This window comes from Octopus sinensis, linkage group LG7 (assembly GCF_006345805.1).
Source record: "Octopus sinensis linkage group LG7, ASM634580v1, whole genome shotgun sequence".
NCBI classification, from domain to species: domain Eukaryota; kingdom Metazoa; phylum Mollusca; class Cephalopoda; order Octopoda; family Octopodidae; genus Octopus; species Octopus sinensis.
Window position 1 is genome coordinate 4601759 of NC_043003.1, and position 22500 is coordinate 4624258.

At 39.5% G+C, this 22500-nt stretch overlaps 1 protein-coding gene across 4 annotated transcripts in view; it reads right to left on the reverse strand.

The window, feature by feature from the left end:
* Positions 1–22500, reverse strand: part of LOC115213946 — a 1060743-nt gene that overhangs the window by 104100 nt on the left and 934143 nt on the right. For 3 of the 4 annotated variants that reach the window (XM_036504470.1, XM_036504468.1, XM_036504467.1), the window contains 2 exons: positions 18421–18474; positions 11908–11999 (listed from right to left, as the gene is read on the reverse strand). In XM_036504470.1, coding sequence (XP_036360363.1) covers positions 11908–11999; positions 18421–18474 — 146 coding nt within the window. The remainder of the gene's footprint in view (positions 1–11907; positions 12000–18420; positions 18475–22500) is intronic. The other variant, XM_036504469.1, reaches the window with a different exon arrangement.

Genomic DNA, 22500 nt, shown 5'->3' on the forward strand with positions numbered 1-22500 from the left:
GGGCTCTCAGAGCTGGAAACAGTTATCGAAGCAAAGCGTGCAGCTCTGATGTAATACAAGAGTGATTCTTCTATAAATTCACTCGAAGAACTCAGAAAGGCAAGAAATAAAACCCAACTGACTGCCAGACGCTGTGCAAATAGGTATTGGCAGGAAATCTGTCAGAGTATCCAGTCAGCTGCTGACAGTGGCAACACTCGTGGGATGTATGCCGGTTTGAAGAAGGCCCTCGGTCCATCCGCAACCAAGTCAGCCCCTCTGAAATCAACAACTGGAGATCTCATCAAGGACCAAAGCAAGCAAATGGATAGATGGATGGAGTACTACCAGGATCTCTACTCACGAGAGACCTCGGTAGCGGAGGCGGCAGTCGAGGGTGTCAAGATCTTGCCAGTCGTGTGCGAACTTGACAGTCTGCCATCTATAACAAAGCTCACCAAGACTATTGACTCTCTAGCAAGTAACAAGGCTCCGGGAAAAGACGGTATCCCCTTAGAGATCATCAAAACCGGCAAAAACACCATCCTGCTTCGGCACATTCATGAACTTTTGTGTCAGTGCTGGGAAGAGGGTACGGTCCCTCAGAATATGCGGAATGCTAACATCATTACGCTTTACAAAAACAAAGGTGACCGTGGTGATTGTAACAATTACTGTGGAAAATCTCTTCTAAGCACTGTTGGAAAGACCTTTGCTCGCGTTATCCTGTCCAGGCTACAACTGCTTGCTTCTCGATTTATCCAGAATCGCAGTGTGGCTTTAGAAGAAGCAAATCAATTATTGACATGATATTCTCCATACGCCAACTTCAGGAGAAGTCCAGAGAGCAGAAAATGCCATTATATATGGCCTTCATTGATCGGACAAAGTCGTTTGACTTGGTAAGTAGAAAAGGCTTCTTCATCCTGCTCCAAAAAATCGGATGTCCACCAAATCTGCTGAGGATCATCACATCTTTCCATGATGATATACAAGGCACCATACAGCACAATGGTTTAACATCAGCCGCCTTCCAAATAAAAAACGGGGTAAATCAAGGTTGTGTTCTTGCTCCTACATTATTTGGCATCTTATTCTCGCTGCTGCTGTCACATGCATTTGAGACATCAGATGATGGAGTGTTTCTGCACAGTAGAAGTGACGGGAAACTGTTCAATCTCTCGCGTCTGCGTGCCAAGACCAAAATCAGGAGCGTCCTGATCAAGGAGATGCTATTTGCTGATGATGCCGCTCTGGTATCACACACAGAAGAAGCTCTACGAAGGTTCATCAACTGTTTTGAGCAAGCATGTAGCGACTTTGGCTTAGTTATCAGCCTCAAGAAGACTAACATCATGGGTCAGGCTACATCAGACATCCCAAACATACATATTGGAGACGACAGACTACATGAGGTGGAGAAGTGTACCTATCTTGGCTCTATCGTTACCTACGACCTAGCCCTTGATGCTGAGCTCAATATACGCATTGGCAATGCGGCTGCTGTGATGGCCCAACTCTCCAAATGGGCATTGGACAAAAATAAGCTGACCATGACCACAAAAATGAAGATTTACCAGGCATGTGTACTTAGCACTCTACCGTATGGAAGTGAGACTTGGACGCCATACACACGCCAAGAGCGTCGCCTAAATATCTTTCACCTGCGCTGCCTCCGGAAAATCCTTCGCTTCAAATGGCATGTCCCCAACAAAGATGTCCTCAAGCAAGCAGGAATACCAAGCATGTTTGCACTCCTCACACAAAGACGTATGAGACGGCTTGGACATGTTAGCCGTATGGAAGATGGCAGGATCCCCAAGGACATACTCTACGGAGAGCTTGCTAGGGGCACTAGGTCTGTGGGAAGACTGTTCTTACGATACAAGGATGTTTGCAAAAGGGACATGAATGCCTACAATATCAATATTACCAACTGGGAAGCAGTTGCCAGCAACCGTGGAGATTGGCGACGTACCGTAAAAGAGGGAACAAAACGAGTGACATAGAGAGAGAGGAGAAATGGAAAGACAAGAAAAGACGTCAACAAGAAACTACGATATTACAACCAGCCAGGCAAAGTCTTCGCTACATTTGCGGCATCTGCCAGAGGAAGTGTTTGTCTAGGATAGGACTATACAGACACAGCAGGAGATGTATTAGGACATGAAATGTAAAAGCCGGACTAGATTATTTTACGCGCAACTCTATTGTCTCCCGAGACAAAAAGGATGCCAACAACAATATATATTTCGTAGACAGGAACTGAATCAAATCAATCGTATATATATGTATGTATATATGTAAGTGTATGGGTGTGTCTGTGTGTTTTACCCTCATCACTGCTTCACAACTGCTGTTCATTTATTTACATCCACATAACTTTCTGATTTCACAAAAACAAACTTATAGAATAAGTGCCAGGCTTATCAACATAAAAAATGCACTAGGCTGTGTCTCATATTTTTATTTGCCCACTCAGTTGTATCTATCAATTTATCTTTGTATGTGTGTGTATATATCTATATCTATCTATCTATCTATCTATCTATCTATCTATCTATCTATCTATCTATCTATCTATCTATCTATCTATCTATCTACACACACACACACACACACACAAACACACACACACACACACATATATATATATATAACACCCTAACGGGAGCCTTAACTCCCACATTTTAGTAATTTCTTTCGTGATCCAAAACTAGGTCAAAAGTACTGAATGGATTTTTAGGACATTTGGAAATTATATTCTATGCAAAAGGGCCATAATCCCCATGACAATTCATATATCTTTGCTGTTGATGAAATTTTAACCATAGATATTAGACACAAATGAAGTAATATTTATAAAATGTCATCTTCTTACAGTTAGAAAGACCCCTCCATGGGGACTTAACACCCAAAATTTTGTCATTTTATGTAAGCAAAAACGAATACAGTTGTGCTCTTGGAAACTGTAGGGTTACCCGAGCATAAAAGTTGAGCAATATTTGTAATTCAATGGTACAACAGTGTAAGAGTTTGCTTTGACATACACTTACATTGTGATTTCTGCAATGTGCTGCATAAATTGTCAAGTAAATGAGAGGCATCTTTGCCTCCACTGATTCAGTGTTGAGTAAAGTTATTTGATTGCAGACCTCCTTTCAGTCTTTTTAGTATCACTGGGTCACACATAGTCCCCAGATGGTAACATTTTTTTCAAGGCCTTCCCAGATGACTGACTGGTTATTCAGAGACATTTATAGATTGTAAATTTATTCTGTCCAGTTACGTATCAGTATGGTGGTCATTTGCAAACTCCAGAAGTGACACTTTCATTACCCATTAGCCCTGACGTCACACAGTTGTTAATGATGATTTCAGTTGGGTCACGCCCTTCCAATTGCTATAGATTCGTAATGAATCTTACGGCTGTGCCTGTCACCTGGACGGTGAGGAATCCTACATTGGGAGTGGTAACGACTAGGGTAGGGTTACTGACTGCTTATTGTGATCATTCGTCTTTTGGTTTCCTGTAGCTTTGCTCTCTTTTACAAACATATATTTCTTATTTCAAAGAAATTCAAACAATAGATATAAGACACAAGTTAAAAAGATTCTCAACAATTCAACTTCTCTGGTTGACATTATGATGCCCACCCCCAACAGGGGCCTTAACTCTAACATTTTAGAGCTCCATGACCTTCATTTTTCAGGAGCAAAATCTTTTTAACAGGTTCAATAAGACTGGAATTTTGGAATCTGCGCATAAAATCAGTAGTATGGGATACATGTGGCACGATTACAATTTTTTGGGGGGTGTATAAAGAGGAAAATAACCCTCATCTGCAATTTTGATGAAATTCGAAACATAGATATTCCAGTTCATTAGAGAAAATATAACAGAAAAGTCTAATTCTTCAATTGTATGTAACTCGGGCAACGCCGGGTATCTCTGCTAGTGATCGATAAAATGACTTAGCGGTTCGATAAACACACACACACACATATATATATGTATATATATATATATATATATATGTGTGTGTGTGTGTGGAGGCGCAATGGCCTAGTGGTTAGGGCAGCGGCCTCGCGGTCGTAGGATCGCGGTTTCGATTCTCAGACCGAGCGTTGTGAGTGTTTACTGAGCGAAAACACCTAAAGCTCCACGAGGCTCCGGCATGGGGTGGTGGCGATCCTTGCTGTACTCTTTCGCCACAACTTTCTCTCACTCTTTCTTCTGTTGGCCTACTCGCTTAGCCAGCGGGGTGGCGTCATTTGAAGGCTAAAACAATGCCAAGCACATTATGACCAGCGATATGTAACAACATCTGATGACCTGGTCGGTCACGGTGATCACGGTGATATATATATAAATATATATATATATATCTCTATATAAACGGCAGTTTGTCTGTGCGTTTTCTGTGTGTCTGTTTGCTTGTACCCTCACCCTGACCACGGCTTTCAACCGATTCTGATGAAACTTGACACACACATAGCCCAATGTCATAATTCAAAACTAACGCAGCGAAAATTTTGAAAAGTTCCCCCAGTTCTGAAAAAAATCGATAAATTCGACATGGGGTCGAGAATCAGAAACACAAACTGCAAACTGTCTAGGGGACGGAACTCCACCTTTTTTAACTAAAAAAAAATTTACCATCATTTTTTTCAAATTTTTTGATACTTTTTGGCTATAACTCTCTAAAAATGCTTTATAGTTATTTCCCTTACAAACCTGAGCAACGCCGGGCGATACTGCTAGTATATATATATATATACATGTATCGGTAACCAATAACATACTTTCCTTACAGTTTTATGAATACGGTGAAAGTATTGACTTCTCTTTCCTTCATGACATATCGTTGAATGGAGGAGAGAGGCCTTGGCAATTGGTTCTGCGAATGGCACAACAGGGATGGGTAAGTTACTGTATCTGAAATAGAGTCGACTAACAACGAAAGAACCCAACCAATATACAAAGACACGCACACACACACACATACACACATACACGCACACAGACACGCGCATAGATACTTATAAGTGTATATGTGCGTGGCTGAGCGTATGTGCATATGTTAGCGCATGCGTGCATGTGCGTGTTCATCGGTATTGTCTTTATGAAGGCAGCGAGCTGGCAGAAACGTTAGCGCGACGGGCGAAATGCTGAGCGGTATTTCGTCTGCCGTTACGTTCTGAGTTCAAATTCCGCCGAGGTCGACTTTGCCTTTCATCCTTTCGGGGTCGATAAATTAAGTACCAGTTACGCAATTGTGGTCGATGTAATCGACTTAATCCCTTTGTCTGTCCTTGTTTGTCCCCTCTATGTTTAGCCCCTTGTGGGTAATAAAGAAATAGGTATTGTCTTTAGGTGAGTCGTTCCCTGCACTAACCATCAGACGGTCTCTTTTCTCCCCAGGGCATCACCCATCTGGAAAAGGTGAAAAGAAAAAGAAAACACCTTCGACCACTACCATTCCTCCAAACCATTAACAACAACAACAGTAGCAACAACAACAACAGCAGCAGTAGCAACAGCATTACCAGCAGTAATGTCAACCGTCACAACAACGCTGGTTGATGTTTTTAGCTGCTCCATCGTATTCCACTGGTTCTAGAGTCCAGATGATGGATAAATATAAGCATTCAGACATGCACGAATCTCTTCGAAATCTCATCTGGGGACGTCAGAGAAAGTTTGTCAGATTTTGAGACTTCAGGCACGATATCTTTCATATTGGATTTGCTTTTCAGTTTACTCCAAATCATTTCGGTATACTTTCCAGAAAAGACCTTCTACTTTATGTTTCATGTGGTCTAACACACATCATATATGTATATATATATCAATACATACGTGTATGTGTATGTATAATTGCGCACATATATATATATAATATATATATATATACACGCGCACACACACACATATTTTTTTTGTTCCAATCATTTGACTGTGGCCATGCTGGAGTACCGCCTTTAGTCGAGCAAATCGACCCCAGGACTTATTCTTTGTAAGCTTAGTACCTATTTTGTCGGTCCCTTTTGCCGAACCGCTAAGTTACGGGGACGTAAGGTGCCACGCAGTGGGACTAAATCAGGAACCATGTGGTTGGTAAGCAAGTTACTTACCACACAGCCACTCCTGCGCCTATGTGTAAATATATATATGTATATATGTGTATATATATATATGTGTGTGTGTGTGTGTGTGTATATGTGTGTATGTATATATACATATATATATACACATATATACGAGTACATAATCTTTGTCATACACACAAACACAACTGCACACCACACATGCGCGTAGATGCACTCTCACACCCATTCACAGCTTCAAGACGATATTACGTTCAATATGAAATCAATCAAAACTGTACACCTTCCGTACTAGAATATCGTTAGAGATCGCAATAACAGATAAGTAGTTCTGCTTATGGTGAGATACCATACACACATGTATACACATACAGACATGTGCGTGTATATATATATATATGTGTGTGTAATGAATTGTTCATTGTGCAGTGTTTTTCTTGTGTGTCTATCGAATTTTAAGGATGTATGTATCTGTCTACCTATCTATGTACACACATATATTTACACATACATAAACATGCATACATATATATACATATACATATATATATATATAATATATATATATATATATATATATATATTTATATAGATATATACATACTCATTAACCATCCACGAAAACATCGTTTAAATAGCTACAAAATTTAGAGATGTTAACACTGTTGGATAGACGAACTTACATATTAGAAACGTTCCTGGCAACTGGTACATCTACATCAATTGCTGGTAGGGAAAACTGATTTCGTTTGGCAACCACAGTAAAATGCCAAAGGTTTGTAGGTCAATGCTGTGTCCTCCTTTTCGTGTTATCAGAGCGATTCAATCACTTTTCAATTATATTTACAATTCCATAGAAATTAGAGCCAACATTGAAAGTGGATATTTAAGCAATGTATTGAATTAATGGGTTGGATGTGGTGCCGGAGAAAGAGCAATAACTCTTGAAATATGCATATACACCTATTTTTCTATATTCTATTGCATTATTTATAAAGACGTATTCGTATACGAAATTCTTAACTTTCGCTGCAGGCTCTAAATTCAATACAAAATCTATAGAGATCGCTTTAAAAATGATCGAATCGCACTGCTAACACAGCATGAATCTACAGACCTTTAATATAGTTGACGGTGTTTTATGGCTGCAAGACGAAATACGGTGCCGGAACAACAACAACAACAACACACAAATGACAGGCAGGACACACACATGACGTGTATGCATATATATGTATATATGTACATACATATGTATTCATAAATATACATGAGTGTGTGTATACATATACACACATATATACACCCATACATACACACACACGCACACATACGCACACACACACATTTTCCCTTCTTCAAGTACCGAATCTAAAGACATTTGTTACGAATTGTTATTTACAGAAAAGAACAACATAGAAATACATGAAACAACCAGAGCGCCATCTACACCAACAACAACAACGACAACAAAAATAACAAAAACGCCTATCAGAAAATATCGAAGTAAAGAAAGAAAGAAAGAAGGAAAGAAAGAAACTGGGAGAGAGGCGGAGATACAGAGTAATAGAGAGGGGGAGGGAGAGAGGGTGAGAGAGACGGAGAAATCTAAATCAAATGCGAAAGGCGAAATGTCTGAGACAGATCTTGGAGGCATTATCAAACAATGAAAACGGTAAGAAATAATTTGACTTAAGCCACCTTGGTTCATAATTAAGTTAGTCCAATGTGGACAACCCATCATTTTATTGTCAGCTATTACTTATGGTGGTGGTCGTTCGGCGAGAAGATTGACGCAGCCATCTGATTGGCTAAGCTCTAATTAATTTTGTTGTGGCACGTGTTTTCTCTTCCCAGCAAGCTTTGCAATTTTTTAAACCAATGTCTCAGCCTGTTTCCTTCGCTCTTTATTTCTCTCTCTCTCTCTCTGCCCCACCCCAACTCTCTCCTCGCTTTTCTTTATATCTCTCTACATTTCTTTCTTCATCCCCCCTTCTCTGTGTTTCAGTTCATCTTCCTCTCTCTCTCTCTCTCTCTCTCTCTCTAATTATATATATATGCACAATCAAATATGTCCTGCTTTTACTCTCATACATATATATATACATATATATATATCTCTGTGTGTGTGTGTGTGTGTGTGTGTGTGTGTGTTGTGTGTGTGTGTGTGTGTGCGTGTATGTGTGCGTTTATATATATATATAATATATATATATATATATATATATGCATATATATATATATACATGCTTCTTGCATTCATCATGTTTCAATGTCTGAATAATTATCAATACACTTTTCTTTCACTTCGCTCTCCCTCATTACACACACACACACACACACACACACACACACACAAACACATGTCCAGCCAAGCCTCAAGCCTTTTCTCCTCTTTTTCCTTCTTTGGTCTGGTTGAAGGGTCAGTGCCCAGAGCGTTCGTAGACACTCCCTTCACCCCAAAGGCTCATGAGTTTGGTACATTTGACGTTCCACTTAAACCACCGCGAAAAGATTACCTTAATGACACGGGCAGGCAGGTCATTCCAGAGAGAGAGAGAGAGAGAGAGAGAGAGAGAGCAACGTTTTGGGGTGCGAAGATCGCGGAGATAAGGATTACCACATGAAATGAGGTGTGGAAAAAAAATACGGGTGGAGAGAGAGGAAGAAAGACGAGTAGGTTAGGAGTGACTGGGTGGAAGAGATACGAATCTAGTTAAATCTAAAGAGCAGAGACAATTGTATTAGTGGCAGGAAACACAGAGAAAAGATACGACACATCTGTAGAGCTGAATATGAAACCTGTCTGTCAGGGATTTCGCACCAATCCGCCGAAAGGATTTTCTTCAGATGTGCTCTACGTTATCAATGAGCAGTGAGACGAATGTAGGCCAAAACTTCGAAGGCACTGTCAACCGTCTTCTTCTAAAAGTTTTATAAATATTATAATTTATCATTATTTTGTTAAATTCATCGGTCAGGGTGTAAATGGCTGACGAGTCACATGTCGAAGCGCTACTGTCCCGGAATCTTTCACTCGTCGTAAAAAAGAGGTTTCCAATGAGGAATACTGCAACGATTAGCATATCCGCGTTCGAATCTTTCCGAACTTATTCAGAAGAAATAGGCAAGCCATCGTTAAAGAAATATGAATCTAATGTTCAATAGTTTTTATTTTAACTTGACATTGAAAATAAACATTTATACATAAAATATATTGACGTGTGTGTATGTATGTTATTGTTCAGTTTTATTTCAAGATTTCTTTCCAATAGAGAAAGAACCGGTTTCTAACCTAGATCCAAGGTTCCTTCATCGGAATTTCAACATCAACAAGAGGGTATTTTTGTATGTATATATGTATGCATGAATTCATGAATGTATGGATGTCTATTTATCATTCTACAAACACACACACACACATCAGTGAATGTGTGTGTGTGTGTGTGTGTGTGTGTTACACATACATAAAAACGGAAAATAAAGACAAAAGCAAGCTGCGAAAAATCCTTGACTCTTTAATTAATGAAGTCTATAAAATAATTATAAAGATGGTGGAAAGGTTGGCGAGTTGGGGGGACGAGTGAGTATGCGGGTGTTGTGATGGTAGAGTAGGTGGTTGTGGTGGGGGTGATGTTGATGATGATGGCTACAGGGGCGGAGAGAAGGGAGTCAGGCGACGTGAAGTTATACGTTAATGAAATCAATAGAACCAGAACGGAAATTGATTGGTTTGGTGATGGTGACAGTCTTCATGAAAAAGAGATGCGATAGAGATGTTGGTGATGTTGATGATGGTAGTGGTGGTGGTGGTGGTACTGGCGGTGGCGCTGGTGGTGGTGGCCGCGGCGGTGGTTGTTGTATTTGTTTGTTTTAATGGTTAATTAGTGGTGTAGCGATATTTCTGAATGTTGGCGGCGAGTGGCAGAATCGTTAGAATGCCGGACAAAATGCTTAGCTGTAATTTCTTTCGCTTTCATGTTCTGAGTTCAAATTCCACCGCGGTCGATTCTGTCCTTCATCTCTTTCGTGTTCGATAAAGCACGTACCAGTGAACTACTGGGGTCGATGTAATCGACTTAATTTCCACCCCTTCAAAAACAATTCAAGTGTTTTGCCATATTGCCCTAAAGGGGAAACAAATATTTCTGAATGTTGTTGCATGTTATTTAACCCCAGGTCAATCTTGAATGAGTTAAACCTATGATTAAAATCCATGGCCATCCAGTCTGTTTAGTCTGGGGCTAAATGGACCAGAAAACAATAAGGTCCGAATAGAATTGGCTGCTTTTTCTAGCAGATCCAGCTACCATGTAGGAGCTCCCTCGTTATTTGTTGTTGTTGTTGCTGCTGTTTGTTTGTTTGTTTGTTGAGCGAAACGGTCTTCGTTCCGTCTGTAGTGTGAGAAGTCCGAAACGTGGTTCTTTGCTATTCATAAGACCCGCTGAAGAGAAAGCAGGTCAACCACCCGACACCGAGAGCATCGACGGATGGATGAATGCGCATCCAGGCTCAGCGGTTGCGTAGGAAGTCGGGGACAAGAAACAGGAAGAAAGAGTGAGAGAAAGTTGTAGCGGAAGAGTACAACAGGGGTCGCCACCACCCCCTGCCGGAGCCACGTGCGCTTTAGGTGTTTTCACTCAATAAACACACACAACACCCGGTCTGGGAATCGGAACCGCAATCCTCCGACCGCGAGTACGCTGCCCTAACTACTGGGCCATTGCGCCTCTTGTTGCTGCTGTAGTTGTTGTTGCTGTTACTATTGTCGTTTTATTTTTTAGTCACACTTGATTGAATAGTTTCTCTAACACATAATTCAGGAAATCAACCAGGTGTGACGCACCACCACCGCCACAATATGTCAACTATCCCACCGTGCCTCCCCAACAGTTGTGCACCATATTGCACCTTGTAACTTACACACATTTATAATACAGACTGCAGTGTTGCAATCATACATTTCACCTATCCCCACCTCATACTCTTCCGTGACCACCACCACCAAAACTATATATTATATAAGTTTTATTAGGGACCGCAAAAAAATCTGAGTTGTTTTTGTTGCGTAAAACATGTTGGGGGGGGGTGACATCTTAGTACAATGTGTATGCATGCATGTCCATATGAGTGTGTGCATGTGTATATGTGCGTGTGTATGCGTTTATGTGGGTATATGTATAAGTGCATATATATGCATGTGCGTGTGTGTATGTGTGTATTTGTTTATGTGTTTGTGATGTATGATGCATGTGTATGTTTGCCTGTTGCATGTGTCTATGTAGGTGCATATTGTGCATATATATATATATATGTATCATTGTATGGGTGTGTAAGTATGTATGTCTGTGCGTTGGTGCGTGTATGTGCGTATATGTATATGTAAGTATATGTATGTATGCGCTTGTATGTTTGTGCTTGTGTATGCGTATGCAAGTATGTGTGTATTAGTATGTGAGAGGTGTGTGTGTGTGTGATTGTATTTGTCTATGTATGTTTGTGTATGAATGTGTGTACTTTGGTTTACCTCTGTGTGTGTGTGTGTATGTGTGTTTGTAATGAAGATATGGAGGCAGCTATTTCTGTGTGAATCTGGTTTTTCTGCATCGGCTGAAAATAATGACAGAAATCCTATTCTTCAAACGGTATCGTCGAAGTGTTCTGGGTGAGAGTTTAGCCCCAGGTCAGTCCCGTTCCACCAGTCCTGTAGCACACATAAACACGGAGGGCCGGCCAAACGACGAAGAGAGCCCTATTGATCCGTGACTCACTGCAACACCGGAAGTACTAAAAAAAACTATTGAAATGTTAACTCACCATACAATACTGTGGTTTCTGGCCGGAAGGTGCCGCCACTAGGTAAATATAGTCGCCTTCTTCCCATCCGCCCCAACAATCAAGTCGAACCGCTGCAATACACAAGAAATAGAAACAGATTTAAGCATTATTATTATTATCTTCGTTGTTGGCAAGCTGGCAGAATCGGTAGAGCGTCGGAAAAAAAATGCCTTGTGGTATTTTGTTTCGGTTATTTGCCTTCTCATCTCTTCGGGGTCGTTAAAGTACAGAACCAGTGAAATACTGCTAGGTCTATTGTATGGACTCACAAAAATCGCTGAACAAAAACCATTAGATGATGATGATGATGATGGTGGTGGTGGTGGTGGTGACGATGATGATGATGATGACAACGACAATTCTGCTGAAACAACAGCAATAATAATTTTGTGCTCTGTTATAAGAACAATGCTGTAAATTAGTAGACTCATAATCCTAAATTAAAAGAAGTTACTATTTAGGTGCCGGGAGATGTGGGCACCTGGCACCTAGAATGTCGTAAGGCTCTCGCAGCCCCAGTCGGGCAATGGAATCGGTGGATGTTCCGATTTAGAAGTTTATAAAGGATTTAGTGGCGGGAAAGTGCAGCGACATTCTCTGGAAGACTCTGGGCGCCGAACTGACCAGTCTGTTCCGGAGGACATTCCGGTCGGGAAATATCATGGATAATCTCCAGATGTCCTTGGCCTGGCAGTGCTACAAGGGTGGGGATGGCGCGCGACCGGTCTGAGATAAACTATATGGGCACGGATGTGCGGTTAGACGGACTTGTCCGAGGTGCACGCAGAGTGAGGGAACCGTTCCCCTGCACTCGTTCACAGTCCAGGCCTTGCTCACTTGGCGAACAGCTGCTGTCATAAGCGGGACAGATCTGTCTATCGGCCGAGTCAATTAGTGATGATTGCCCCCACCACCCACCTTTAATCGGACAGGCAAGGCAGTTCTTTTCCTGATGGCTGTGGAGAAAGAGGTTGTCTAGCAGACAAGGCTGAATGGCATGAGGACAGTTACATTCTTGTTTTGTAGAATTCTCATTGACTTCTTGGAGTTTCATTTAAAAGGAAATTGAGAGTGGAGAGGGAAGTGCTGTCCTCGAGTGAGTTTATAGAAAGGTGGGTGAAAGTTGCAGAAATGGCAAGAGTGAATTGTATCTCCTTAAGTGTAGAACTCTGAATCGGAGAGGGCACCTGCTCCAAGGGTTTCAGGAAAATCTCGGTGAGTGGAGTTCTTCGATTATCCCTTGAGGTCATCCTGTATCCGGAGGGCTGCATCTCTATCATCCTCTCCTCGCCTTCTTTCACTTTAAACCTTTGTATACTACGTACATTTCCCTTCCTTTATTTTGTATACCGTGTATACATACATTTCGCTCTCAGGATCGTTAACAGGCCGGGCGAAATACTTAGTGGTATTTCGTCTGCCGCTACGACCTGAGTTCAAATTCCACCGAGGTCGACTTTGCCTTCCATCCTTTCGGGGTCGATATATTAAGTACCAGTTACGCACTGGGGTCGATATAATGGACTTAATCCATGTGCCTGTCCTTGTTCGTCTCTTCTGTGTTTAGCACCCTTGTGGATAGTAAAGAAATAGGTATTCCGTCTGCCCTTTTCAGTTGTCTAATAATTTCCTGATTATTCTGGCCGTGCCAAGGAGGCAAACCTTTGTAACAGTTCTACTGGGCACTCTTTTCCAATTTCCTTTATATTCCTCTTGATGCCTTCTGATTTTGTTCCTTGGACCCAACAATAGTTGGTACTGTCTTCACCTTCTTCATTTTCCGTGGCAAGATGGCTGAATTGTTAGCGTTTCGGACAAAATGCTTAATGCCATACACATACACATACATACAAACATACATACATACACACACACATACATACATACACACACATACATACACATAAATACACACACATATATACACACACATACATACATATATACACACACATACATACATACATACACACACTCATATACACACATACATACATAAGTTAATAGATATTTAAGTTGATACTCTTAACGATATTTTGCCCAGTCTCTGACGATAATGACGAGAAGGAACACATCATACAATGTAGTCCTGGATACACTGTGGCTGAATAAACCGATCGAATTGTCATAGCTAGAACATAGAAGATAATACGTCTTGTGGCTAAGGAGTGACTCAGGGCAAGACAACTAGGAAAACATATTGAAGAATGTAGTCCTAGATAGACCGTGCCCGAAAGAATGATAAAATAATATAGGATGGGGTTCATTTTGATAAAATCAAATCCAAGTCGAATTACGGATATTCGACGACAGCAACAAGGAACTGAGTTTTAAAGGGGATAATTCCAATGAAGGAGAGTTATGTCATCGATGCCAACCGTGCTTCAACTCTGATTAAAAGTTTAAACCGAACTCTCTAATAATTGCTGAAGAATCACATAAAATAAATGTTCAAAACTGTCTTAGTGTTCGTGATGTCTTTAATTAGTTGTGACAACCTCAATTAGTTGTGACGTCCATAATTAACTGCGACGGGTCCTATTAAGCTCGTGCTTGATAAAGTTAAAATATGCAAGATTAAGTGAAAATTTTGATTATTTATTTATTAACATCAACAATTATTGTGAGGTTTGCACTTAAAATACCATTGGTGACCCTCGATGATGAATAATTTCACTTGGATTACCAAAATTATTTGTATTTTCCTCGTGTTTGTGGTTATAATCTCTGTTGGCGATTGATGAAGACCAACCTTCGTTTGGCTAACAGAATTGTTAATTGTATATTACTCATGCCCACACTTTTAAAATCTTTTGGCCTTTCTGTTCGGGTGGAACGTTGTGACTCATACGCTATGGAAACCGGATAACCGGACTTGTGAGTATTCTCAGGACTTGAACCAGTAATATCCAGGGATTGATAATGGTGATGATTCCTGGAGACCAATGTTCTTTGGTCTATCAAAATTATTGTTGTATATTCCCCATGTCTTCATTTACAGTTATTGACAATTCCTGACGATTAACCTTCCTTTGGTTACCAAAATTCCATCACAAAGTCAAACTTTCTGTTAATGAGAACCTATTAAAATGCTCTGATAAAAATAGCAGTAGAAGTCCCTTTGAAATCAAAACTTCCATTAAAAAAAATACGAGGCGGCACCTTAGATAATGTAGTCCTAGGCTTTCACAAAAAGACTGGGTTGTCACGGCGAGAATCCCTTTAAGCATGCGTCTGCGAGCATCAGACCTGATCTGGTGCTTAACGTCAATGTTTACTGTATTCCTGGTTACGGTTTAACTCCACTCCCCAACCTCGCTCATCTCTAGTAGTCATCTGCTTGGCAAATGGTGTTGGTGGGATTATGTCTCCATGACTTAGCGGTTCAGTTAAAGAAAGATCGACAGAATAAGTACCAGGCTTAAAAATAAAAATGAAAAAGCCCCGGGGTCGATTCATTCTTCAAGGTGGTGCCCCAGTATGGCCCAGTACGAATGAAAGAAGTAAAGGATAAAAGATAAGACTGATATCGAAACTCGTCGTCTGTTCAATAATCTTTCGTTGATTGTTTGCTAAATATGAACATTTCTCATGACCGATGCCTCGAGAGAATCTTGTGACCAGTTCTAACGGTCTTCGGAATATTGTGTGGTGAATATTCCTTGAATATTGCTTAAGGTAATCTGTAAAATGGTACGAGTGACATTAACACGTATGTATATGTGTGTGTGTATGTATGTATGTATGTATGTAAATATAGGTATGTACATATATATATGTGTGTATGTATATATATGTATGTATGTATGTACATATAAATGTATGTATGTACGTACATAAATATGTACGAGTGTGTGTGTATGTAGATATGTATGTACGTATATATATATGTGTGTATGTATATATGTGTATGTATATACATATATATGTATGTATGTATGTACATAAATATGTACGAGTGTGTGTGTATGTAGATGTGGGTGTATGTAGATATATGTGTATGCATATATATATATATATAGATAGATAGATACACACATACATACACATATATATACATACACACACATACTCATACATAATTATCATTATATATATACATACAAATCTATCTACATGTATTTATCTGTGTGTATCTGTGTGCGTATGTGTGCATTAGTGTGTATATGCGTATGTGTGTTCATGTGCTTCGTTATAAGTGTGTATATGTGGCCGTATATATTCCGTGTGTTCGTCTCTCTCTCTCTGCCTACGCATCTTTGTGTGTGCCAGGGGCCATGTGACTCAGAAAGACAATTATGGAGAATCACACAATAAATATTCAAAAGTTACCATTTGCTAAGAGAATCTGACAAGTTTAACAGAAGAAGGCGAAGTCTTCATCGTTGCAATTCCATCAAAGCTACTACCATGTTATGGAAGCTATGAAAATGGTGACCTTACAGTTTGGTGGAATCTTCTCTATCATCATTGCTAATTCTAACCAAATAGCAAGACAACTGAAGAATACAAATAACCATAAAAGCATTAACACCGCAAAGAGAAGCATCAACACCCATAGACATCACTTTACCGTCAGCGCTATGAAGCATGATCGTCGTCGTCGTCGTCATCATCATCATCGACATCATCGACATCTTCACCACCACCACCACTAGCACCACCACCACTACCACCACCACCACCGTCGTCTTCGCCGTCTTCATCATCATCATCATCATCGACATCTTCACCACCACCAATACCACCACCAAAACCACCACCGCCACCACCACAACCACCACCACAACCACCACCAACACCACCACCACCACCAAAACTACCACCAAAACCACCACCAAAACTACCACCAAAACCACCACCAAAACCACCACCACCACCACCGTCTTCGCCGTCTTCCTCATCATGGTCATCATCATCATCATCGACATCTTCCCCACCACTACCGTCGTCGTCTTCGCTGTCTTCATCACCATGGTCGTCATCATTCCCATTTTCATCGTCGTCATCGTCGTGTATGTTATTATCGCCCTCTTTGCTCTCCTTCTTCAACTCTCGTTCTCCTCTCTTACTACTACAAAAACTACTACTACTACTATTACTACACAGTTGCACCCACGCCATCATCATCATCACCAGCCGCCGCAACAGCAGCAGTAGCAGCAACAGCAACAGGAGCGGCAGCGTTACACCCAACAACTTTAACAGCTAAACAACCACCACCACCACCACCACCACCACCACCACCACCACCACCACCACACCACCACCACTACCACCATCACCACCACCACCACCACCACCACCACCACCACCACAACAACAACAACATATATATATATATATATATATATAATATATATATATATATATATATATATATATATATATATATATATATATACTGTTGTGTCTTTTTGTGCCTTATAATTTAACACACTCACCGGTAAAATTTCCACTTATTTCATATTTTAATTTTCCTAAATTTAGAAATAAGTGGAAATTTTACTGCTGATGTGTTAAATTATAAGGCACTAAAAGAGAATGACTCTCCCCTGACACAACAGAATATACTTCAACACACGAATTCACATAAAGAATTTCGGAAACCGAATCCATAAACGAAATATATATATATATATATATATATATATTATATATATATATATATATACACTTTATCTAAAGCAGCAGAAAATTCAACAAAACCTGTTACTCTGAGTTTCACGTTCCCGACGAACGGGAACGTGAAACTCAGAGTGACAGGTTTTGTTGAATTTTCTGCTGCTTTAGATAAAGCATATTACTCTACCACTGGTATTTGAGTACTCTTTTTTCCACCTTGTTTCACATTTATGTGTTTATTCCGGTATATATATATATATATATATTCCACATATAAAAAAGCAGCCATACCAACAATCAAACATATTTTCTCTATTTCGTTATATTAGCACGCCGGACAAAAGGCTTAGCAGCATTCCGTCCGTCTTTAAGTCGACTCTTTAAGTTCCATTCTTTCAGGGTCGACGAAATAAGTATCTGTTGAGCACTGGGTTTGATGCAATCGACTAGATCCTTCCTTACAAAATTTCAGGTCAGATGCCTATGATGTAAAAGATTATTATCTTTATTAAAGACACTGGATTTGAAGGAACAGTGACCTGCAACTGACCTCCGGCTCTTAACGTTATAAGTTCAAATCCCGCCGAGGTTAATTTTGCTTTTTGTTCCCTCGAGTCAGAACAAATAAAGTACCAGTCATGTGCTGAGGTCGATGAAATTGCTAGCCTTGTGACTAAACTAGAAACAATTATATTTAATTATTGTAATTAAAATATTAATTAGCATAGTTTATATTTAAGGTATTAGCAAAGTTAGTGCCTTAGGAATTATCTACGATATTATTCAGAGTTTTGGATGAGAGTGCTCGATAAACGAATGGGTGCAAGGTGCAAAGAGAAGAAAATAATACAAATATTGTCTACCAACCTTCATCCGAAGCTGGCAACCCGGATTCTTGGAGGTCATTTACTTTTAAAATATCTATAAAAAAAAAATAAATAAAAAATATAAATACCAACTTTCATCTTATTAACATTAATATTACCGCTATCTATTATTATCATTATCATTATTATTACTACTACTACCACTACTATTATTATTATTATAATTATTATCATTATTACTATTATTATTATTATTATTATTATTACTAAAGTGGCGAAGTGGCAGAATTGTTAGCACGCCGGATTAAATGCTGAGCCGTATTTCGTGCGTCTTTACCTTCGGGCTTCAAATTCCACTGAGGTTGACCTTGCCTTTCATTCTTTCCGGCTTGATATAATAAGTACCAGTTGGACACTGGGGTCGATGTAATCGACTCACCCACTCCCTAAAATCTCAGGCCTATCGTAGAAAGGATTATTATTATCATTATTATTATTACTTTACTTCTCAGAACGCTCGGTCATGTTTGTTCTGGTAGATTCTGCGAGAGCGGACAGCAGCCTACCGTCAGAGGTCTCACAGGGTTTCTTCCTGCACATTATATTCTTTGATACCTGGTCGTTAATTATCGTAGGGGACATTCAACATCCAAGTACAAATCTCAAAATCCTAGCCGTTCCCAGCATTATTATTATTATTATTGTTATTGTTATTATTATTATTATTATTAGTATTAGTATTAGTATTATTATTATTTGCGCAGTGATTAGAATTGGTAGAGGGCGGACTAAATGATTTGCAATATTTTCTTACAAGCCTTTGAAGATGATTGGTTGCCGAGTGGCGGGTAAGATCACGTGGTTTGTATGGTCTGCCCTACGAATTTTATATTTATATGCCAGACTCTTTTGGTGACCTCTTGACAGATATCAGCTATAAACGGCAGCAGAACGGGAGAATTCTTTGTCCTGAGACAGCTGGGTTTGATCTCAGAATAAAACACCAAGAGGCATTCGTTTTAGTCATTTACGTTTCGAATTCAAATCCATCGACATCAATGTCATCTTCTGTCCCTCAAAGGTCGATTAATAAAGTACTGGGCTGGATATATTTGAGTCACCCTCACCCAGATCTGTGACCTTGTGTTAGAAGTCATATCTAAACCAACGCGAAGCCACATATTTTTGTTACATTTGATTCACCTAAAACATATAGGTCACGCTGCTTTTATACCTGACAATTTGTCAAAATAGAAATATCGTAGAAACCCCCCACCCTGCCCACAAAAAACAACAACAACAAAAAAATAACGATAATTTAATTCAGCAATCAGCGGTAAAATTTGGCGCAAACATCCATGGATAAACCGCAGAGAGTAGCAGATGATGGACCGGTTGAATTGGATGTATAGAACGAAGAGTTCATAGTAGTACTCAATAACGGCGTTGATAACTGCGAGGGATTTACTACTACTGATACTACTACTGTTGCTGTGCTGTCGCTGTGGGAGAAGTCCGAAACGTGGTCCTTTGCTATTCGTAAGATCCGCAGAAGAGAAAGCAGGTCAACCCCCGACACCGAGAGCATCGACGGATGGATGAATGCGCATCCAGGCTCAGCGGTTGCGTAGGAAGTCGGGGACAAGAAACAGGAAGAAAGAGTGAGAGAAAGTTGGATCGAAAGATAACAACAGGGGTCGCCACCCCCATCCCCTGCCGGAGCCTCGTAGAACTTTAGGTGTTTTCGCTCAATAAACACACACAACGCCCGGTCTGGGAATTGAAACCGCGATCCTCTGACCGCGAGTCCGCTACCCTAACCACTGGGCCATTGCGCCTCCACTGTTGTTGTTGCTGAAAGCAAAACGAGCAATGGCTGTAAAAAGAGTAAAATAAAAGAAAAAAGCGCTGAAAAAGATGGAAAGATAAAGATTCTGTGTGAATGTAGCGACAAATTGGAGATGAAAGAGTGTGAGAGAGATATCTGGCGTGTGATTAATTACAACGGAATTGGTATCAATTGCAACAACAACAAAAACAACAAATATTTGACGATTCTTGAATGCCTGAAATCAAAGATGGTTTGAAGCGGACTTGAAGTATTGGAATCCTCAAAAGCGGGTTGTAATCTTGAAGAAGACCAGGCGGTTGTTTTAGCATTGAAAGAGACCATTTCTATATTGGCAAAATGGCGCTGCCAGAATACTTGTACGGTAAAAAGACACGGTTACACAATTTATAGTGATGTGGTGTATATGGAAGTAGAGTTTGGTGATAAAGCAAGTTGTTGTTAAATCGTCCAGAAATGTGGAAGGTTAGGCAAGTTACTTAACTATGTTTCCTCATGATATGAGAAGAAGAAGCAACTTTATTCAAAAAGAAGGAAAGCTTTTGTGAGTTGCGTTCCTGGCGATTAATAGGCAATAAATATAAACAACAGGCTCTTCGAGAAAATAGACTACATTATCTAATGTAGCTTACTCGATTTTAAGATGGTAAGATGTAAGCTGAAGGAGATTTAGGTGTTATTTCTAGCATGTCAGTCGACAAGTTAGAAGTTTCTTTCAATGTATTCGTTGTTGCTATGCTCATTGGAGGCGAATACAACAAAATAGAAGTGTAGTTTGGCAAGTTGAAGTACACCAGCGTGTCTTAGTAAGAGACGTCCATCGTGACACACATATCGATCGGGAGAGATGAGTGAGGCTAGATTAGGGTAAGTTGATACAGAGCTTATGCTCCAATATGCACCTATATGACTTCAAGAACAAAATACAAAGAACTCTTTAATTCATATTTACCGAAATTGGTATCACGGAATCGATCAAGAAAATTCATAGACACATACATACATACATACATACACATACATACATACATACATACATACATACACTCACATACATACATACATACATACATACATACATACATACATACATACATACATACACATACATACATACATACATACATACATACATACATACATACATACATACATACATACACATACATACATACATACATACAAACATTTTCTTTCTTTATTTTTTGAACTGATGAAAAAGAAATTTAAGATAAGAATGTTTAGTAGTATTTTCCAAAGACATAGTATACTATAGCTGTATTCTTCAAATGTACCCACTCACATTTACGCACGCACATACACGCACGCACACACTCACACATACACACTTGCACACATATATATGTATAACTCAGACACATATGCACACATACACACACCGTTAAACAGGTGCATAATCGTACGTACATCTCATATATGGATGAATGCTAAATATACATACATGAAGATGGTTATATTTCTGGTCTACCATTCATATATGCACGTACATTTATACGCACTTACATAAATACAAACATACTCACACGCACACATGTTTGTATGTATGTATGTATGTATGTATGTATGTATGTATGTATGTATGTATGTATGTATGTATGTATGTATGTATGCATGTATGTATGTATGTGTATATGTATGTGTATATCTATGTGTGTGTGTATAGTGTGTGCTTATATTAAATTATTGGCGTGTTAACAGAAAGCTGTTTCATTACTTCATTACTTCTCCCCTATTATTCCAGCAGATTTTTATCCAAAACTTCGTGTACTGAGAAATTTAAACGTTTTCCCTTTGTATGAAATATCTTTGTAGGCAATAAAGAAATAACTGATTAAATAAAAAATAAATAAATAGCAACCGGAATTGTTTCAATCCTCTGCTGGGATTTCATCGGCAACCGAGTCTGTCTTTTTATTGATAGTTACAGTTCCTAGAGACACGGCTTATAAGCCTTATTTGTCAATTCATCAGGAAATTGAATACACCAGTTTGCATATATAGCGCGTTCCTTGCAGCTAGATCTTTATATATAAAAGTAAGGTTGTGTGCTGTCTGTCTCCTACGATTTAGATTCCTAACTACTCCCACATTTTGCGGTGCAGTTTAACCAAAACCGGGTATCTTATAGTCGTGATTCATATCGAACCCTTCTGGGTATTAGCGCGCGTCTAAAAAAATTTACCATCAATTTTTTCCATTTTTAATGCATTTTTGGCATATATAAGGGAAATAACTCTCTAAAAATTTATT